This window comes from Toxorhynchites rutilus, chromosome 3 (genome assembly GCF_029784135.1).
Source record: "Toxorhynchites rutilus septentrionalis strain SRP chromosome 3, ASM2978413v1, whole genome shotgun sequence".
Classification (NCBI taxonomy): Eukaryota; Metazoa; Arthropoda; class Insecta; order Diptera; family Culicidae; genus Toxorhynchites; species Toxorhynchites rutilus.
This window is the reverse complement of record NC_073746.1, coordinates 98,658,515-98,665,065: the sequence shown is the minus strand read 5'-3', so window position 1 is coordinate 98,665,065 and position 6,551 is coordinate 98,658,515. Positions and strand designations below refer to the sequence as shown.

The window sequence follows — 6,551 nt, the reverse complement described above, 5'->3', positions numbered from 1 at the left end:
CCAGTAGTTCGATCAATAAATCATGAGGTTAGGCGTCGTGCACAAATTACGTAATGCGATAAGGCGGGGGGGGGGGGGGTCGAGGTTGAGTTACTTTCTGTGTATTAGAGATAAGAAATTGCGTTACGTAGGGGGGAGGGTGTCCAAAATCCGGATTTTTAGCGTTACGTAATTTGTGCACGACGCCTTATAACATGTAGCATCATTTATAAATATTCCTACATTATTTAGGATGTTCCGTTCTTAGGGGGGCCATATTACCCCTATATACCCTATAGTTTTGAAACAGGATCAATTGTAACTTCCCATCCACAATGAGAGAAACACAAATATTATCGAGGGTTGAAGAGTCATTCGACCACAACCAATAGAAATATTATTCCTCGTAGCTTATTTTTTGTTACAAGGAATTAACATTATGAAATATTGCTTATGATAATCGGTAGCATATTATTTAGTTTCTTGAGCAACAAAGAAATCCCTCAGTTTATCCAATGCCCTAAATCTGTGTGAGATCTCATTTTTCTTCTCTTTTGGTAACTCGGCATACGTTTTATCACAACCCTTTGGCTGAAAGACAGGATCCCATCCAAAATCTCTGCTCCCTCTAGGGAACACAATATCGCCGTCGGTTACACCTTGAAATAAAATTACTTCTCCGTTTTCATGTGGTACGTACGCAAAAGTGCAAACGGCTTGCGCAGATTTGTCGTCCCAACCATCCAGCAATTTATGCAAACCTTCCGGTTCGAGTTTATCCAAGAACCATTTGATGTATGGTCCTACATGCAGAAAAACATATTTATGAACGCATTTAACATTTCTTAAAGCAATAGGATAGATACCTGGCAATCCTTTCAAAGCACTGAAACAAAGGCACGTGTCTTCTACTAAAACTGGTCCTTTAACGATCCTAGCAGCTTCCAAACACTTCTTCCTGCAAATGTCATCCACTTCACCCTGTAGTTCAGGCAAATCTAGCTTTACGGCAATTAGTTCAAAGGGAAAGTCTTTGCCCAGAATTGCTCGAACTTCCTCCAATTTCTTAGCATTTCCAGTAACAAACGAAATAGACCGCAACATGTTCCGGCAATTCTATCAACAGCAAACGTAAAAGTCAGCTGATACTGCAAGTAATATATTGTTATGAAACAAAACATGTTGCATTGGTAGTCGCATGTCGTGCTGGGCAGAGATGCCAGATGTGAAGACATGTAATTTTGTGATCACATGGAATGGTTCAACCAAGGCGCTTATATCAATGTATAACAGGTGAAGCAACATCATCACTTCAATAAGAAGGGTATTACGGTTTGTGGAGCGGGGGTTGTTTGTTTTGTTATTGCTAGAATACGCCATTTTTGCATTTTCACATGTGAGAGTAGTAGATATGCGAATGAAATTCTACAAAATCATCCTTTCTTTTTCACATAAATTCACGAAAGCCGAACATAGTAGGCATCGTTCGAATAAGCGTAGTAGCAGTTTGTAGAGAGCCGTCGGCAGCGTTCTGATGCTGTTTGTAAACAATACCGACAGCATTTCCAATATGGCTGAAAGTGCATTTCATATGATTGTTTTTTCCTGGTATATATAGAGGCGCCTTGGTTTCAACAATATTGTTAAAGGGGTATTCTAGTATAGATATTCTTAAAAATGTTTTTTTTAATTATATTTCTGAAGTTTTCACATTCGGGAATATATCATAGAAAAGAATGTTATTTTAAAAAATATTTTAAATTTATAAAATAAATATTTTTGTTAAAATTTTACTATTTTCCATTTTGTCATAAAAAACGGCCTAAAAAGCATTTTTTCTCACTTCGCAAAAAAAAATTCTGACTTCTCCGAGGTTCATACCATGGCAGCATCCCTACTGATTCACAATCTGTTCTACTTTTTTTTGTTTATGATAACCAGAAAAACTGAAATCGTGTACGCCATGGCACAACTTTTTTCAACCCCTCACTTCACTTCACCTAACTTGATCATGCATTGTAATTTCCTCTTTCCATTTCCTCTGCAATGGCTATCTGTGAAGCAAAGGACTATATATTTGACCTTGGTATACGTTTTCAAAATTATGTATGGATTGTCGTCTCGATATCTGTGCGATCGAATGGAAGTAATATTTAACGATATAATACCAGAAATTCGGACGAAGTACGAACACCAAACTTCATAAGTAGAGTATCACAGAACTCCCTATTTTTTATCAATTCGATGCCTAGGAACATTAAGGCGCGATTCATTGAATTTTTCTAAATTTATAACTGGTTCTAGGCATGCTGATTAGAAAGAGGGCATTGTAATTTAAAATCATTGTAGGTGGCAACACCATGAAAAACATCAAATAAATCATTCGATTGACATTTGACGTGATGGTGCTGGTGCAAGCATTGACTGCATGTGTGAATTGGTCGAGACGGTGACGGAACGTAGATGTTTTTTTCCGTAACCTTCTATGTGAATCGCACATGCACGGGCAACCACATAAGCGGATTTCAAACGACAATGCATTTCGCATCTCAAAAATGTAATTTGAATTTTCAGATTGATCATCGTAGTAGTTTTAACCTGGGTAATGCGGATAGAATCAAATTGATTGTAAAAAGGAATTCAATGGAAATGTCAAAAGTGATCCAATAATCAGGAGAGCAAAAGTATTACTTTTCTTATAATAGATTACCTAGGGAAAATATTGTTATTAAACGTAAAAATAATAAATAATAAAATAAAAAAGGACGAACTACATTTGTATGTATTGATTAATTGATTAATTATCAACTTGATAATCGACCAACTCAAATCTATGTGGGGACGGATTACCAGTTTGTAAATATTCTAATTTTGTAGTTTTTTTTAGTTTATTTCTTGTTATATTGAAAAAATATAAAGAAACAAATAATGAAATAATCGATAATAAAAATATTATTTGTTTTATTTGTTCAGAGTTCGATACAGCGTCTGAAATTCGTGTCTCTACATTAGAATACCCCCTCAAGTGATCTGTGTTGAACTTTGCACGCTGACGATCTTTCCATAGAGGCTGGTTCCTTGATAGCAAAAAAGGCGGGCTAGTAGTATCGTGCCCATAACCAGAAAGACGTAGGATTACACCTTCTCTCTTCCTTTTAGTTCATCTTCTTGGTTTGTATTATTAAGGACTAGTACTTAACACTCCTATACTCGCACATAGGTCTGTGAGACCGAGAAATCAATAATTCGTTCATTTCTCGGAAAATATCCACATCACGTCTTCGTTATTCGTCGTTCGTCATCGTTTTGTGTATCGCATGTTTTGTTACGAAGGAGACGTGTGTCACATTTATAACACTTTCGATCTGAGACTCCGACGCGAGTATAGGGGTAACTTTTTTGGACAAGTGACCATTACCTTGTAACTCCCCGGCCAGTGAACCACTGTCGAGATCTTGGTCTGTGCTAAACAATAACATACAAAACATCAACAAAGCATTATAAAAATTATTTTTACCTTATCCATATTACTTATACTATTTATACTTACTTATTACTTATACTATTACTTTATCGTGAATTATTAGAAGGAACTAAACGTAAGCGGAATGAATTACATGCAAACTACTGATAAACTAAGAAATTATGTATATATTCGTAGGAAAATTATAATCTAACCTGTACATAAAAACTGTGTTTGATTATCATTTTGGAAAATCCGGTTGCAAAAGCAACATCTTATAGTTTTCGTTTATTGTGGTAATAGAAACGAATTCAGCACTATGTCAACCATAAGTAAAACGAAGAAGGGTGTTTCTTCCGGCGCAATTCCTAAATCAAAAAGTGTGAAATAGTCACATACTGATGTGGCGATGGCTAGAGAAGATCCAGACAAAACTATCCCGGGACGGACATGCAAAACATGTGGAGGTACAGACAACGAAGAGATGGTGCAATGCGACCAATGCGACAAATGGCATCACTTCCATTGTGTAGGAGTTACGCAAGAAATTGAATCCCAGAGCTGGAGTTGTCCTAAATGCACAAATGCGAAAGGAACACAGTCACGGGCTTCGATGCAAGAACAAGTCCTTCAACCAACGAGTGATCCACCTCAACGCGTGCTCGTCGCGTAGGAGACATCTCTAGAAATCAGAACGTTCCAAAGGCCAAGTCGGTACGATCAAATCATTCTCAACAATCAACTCGAACTATGCTGAAACTACAGCTGCGTAAACTCGAGGAGAAAAGAGCACTAGAACAACAGGAAGCCGCGAAGAAAGTAGACTACTTGGAAAAAAGTATAAATTACTAGAGGAAATGGCAAATGAACAGAGGACAAACGAAAGCGTATCTTCGAAACGAGTCCAGGAGTGGGTCAAAGACACTAATCGTTTGCAAAACAAGGCCTATATTTCACCCCAGGCTATGAATAATTTTATACCTCCAATCAATTCTACACGTAAACCAGGTTCAATACGAGAATGCGCGTCTGATCATCATATAGTGAACGAAGAACACCAGGCAGCTTCCGAAAATCACGCTGCAAGGCAGCCAGTTGATGCTATTTTACCGTACCGTCAATTCCGACAGCTAGGATTGAACAACGACAACAACAATGATGAGATGCTCGATCCGTGCCCGCTTTCAAGAAAACAATTAGCAGCGCGTCAAGCAATCAGCAAGGAGCTACCAACGTTTAATGGTTATCCCGAAGAGTGGCCTCTCTTCTACACGATGTTCAACAGCACCACGAAAATGTGTGGATTTTCGAATGAAGAAAATGTTGTTCGACTGCAGAGGAGCCTCAAAGGTAAGGCATACGAAGCCGTAAAGTGTCGATTGATGCACCCGTCCAATGTCCCAAGCGTGATGACAACACTAAAAATGCTATTCGGCCAACCTGAAGCTATTGTGCAGTCGATGATAGCAAAAATCAATGCACTACCGTCGTTAAGAGAGGATAAGTTGGAGACAATAATCGACTTCGCGATGAATGTTCAAAATTATTGTGCCACGGTTGACGCGTGCGGGCTTGAAGAACATTTATATAATATATCTCTCCTTCACAACCTTGTCAGTAAGCTTCCACCGTCGATCAAACTAGATTGGGCTCGATTCCGACAAACACTTCCAACGGTTAACTTGGCGACCTTTAGCAATTGGATGTTCTCACTCGCAGAGGCAGCTAGCGCGGTAACCCTACCAAGCATGCAAGCACCCGTATCGGGCCCATTTGGAACCCGCCCTCTCAAAAAGGGAAATACATTCCTCAACGTTTCCTCAACGAATGCTTCAGAATCATTACATTTCGAGGAACCCACTATTGATTCTGATTTTAATGCAGCACACTCTATCAACCCTTGATGCCCCATATGCCATGAGGGGTGTACAACCGTAGACAGATGTAAACGCTTCTTAGATTTCTCACGTTATTCTCGATGGTCCGCGGTGTAGGAGTTCGGGCTCTGTCGTATGTGCCTCCACGTTCATAAGGGTGGTTGTATTGGGCTGTTTCAAAAGTTTATGATTTGCTCAGCATCTACTATCCTACACGCGAATGATATGTCCACCCATACCTATCATCGCTCACGCACCGTGTTACAGTCGAATACGACCCATCCACATGCCTATCTTATGTCTAGCATAAGGCATCTCAAGTGTTGAGAAAGTTCGTGCACCTCGAGGAAGGTTCTTTTGAAACAAATCAATAGAAGCCATCCTATGCGCGATCAGTGTGACTACCCGCACATATCATCGCTCACGCACACCGTTGCAGTCGAATGTGACCCATCCACATGCCTATCTTATGTCTAGCATAAGGCATCTCAAGTGTTGAGAAAGTTCGTGCACCTCGAGGAAGGTTCTTTTGAAACAAATCAATAGAAGCCATCCTATGCGCGATCAGTGTGACTACCCGCACATATCATCGCTCACGCACCACGTTGCAGTCGAATGTGACCCATCCACATGCCTATCTTATGTCTAGCATAAGGCATCTCAAGTGTTGAGAAAGTTCGTGCACCTCGAGGAAGGTTCTTTTGAAACAAATCAATAGAAGCCATCCTATGCGCGATCAGTGTGACTACCCGCACATATCATCGCTCACGCACCACGTTGCAGTCGAATGTGACCCATCCACATGCCTATCTTATGTCTAGCATAAGGCATCTCAAGTGTTGAGAAAGTTCGTGCACCTCGAGGAAGGTTCTTTTGAAACAAATCAATAGAAGCCATCCTATGCGCGATCAGTGTGACTACCCGCACATATCATCGCTCACGCACCACGTTGCAGTCGAATGTGACCCATCCACATGCCTATCTTATGTCTAGCATAAGGCATCTCAAGTGTTGAGAAAGTTCGTGCACCTCGAGGAAGGTTCTTTTGAAACAAATCAATAGAAGCCATCCTATGCGCGATCAGTGTGACTACCCGCACATATCATCGCTCACGCACCACGTTGCAGTCGAATGTGACCCATCCACATGCCTTCAGGCATCCGAAAATTTTTTAATGAAAAAAAGAGAAGTCACCACATGCAGCACTAAGCTGCAGTAGGACTTCTCTTCTA

At 40.0% G+C, this 6,551-nt stretch overlaps 1 protein-coding gene across 1 annotated transcript; it reads right to left on the bottom strand.

The window, feature by feature from the left end:
- Positions 1–332: 332 nt before the first annotated feature.
- On the bottom strand, positions 333–1,153 carry LOC129774765 (inosine triphosphate pyrophosphatase). The gene is made up of 2 exons (XM_055778706.1): positions 846–1,153; positions 333–782 (listed from the first exon to the last, which is right to left on the bottom strand). The coding sequence occupies exons 1-2, from the start codon at positions 1,081–1,083 to the stop codon at positions 451–453; spliced, it is 570 nt and encodes a 189-aa protein (XP_055634681.1). The 5' UTR covers positions 1,084–1,153; the 3' UTR covers positions 333–450.
- Between the last annotated feature and the right edge of the window lie 5,398 nt (positions 1,154–6,551).

Excerpts from the sequence above, each read along its gene's own strand:
- LOC129774765 (XM_055778706.1), bottom strand. The coding sequence starts at position 1,083 with ATGTTGCGGTCTATTTCGTTTGTTACTGGAAATGCTAAGAAATTGGAG. Across the intron at positions 783-845 it reads TGCTTTGAAAGGATTGCCAG|GACCATACATCAAATGGTTC; the intron begins GTATCTATCCTA and ends TTCTGCATGTAG.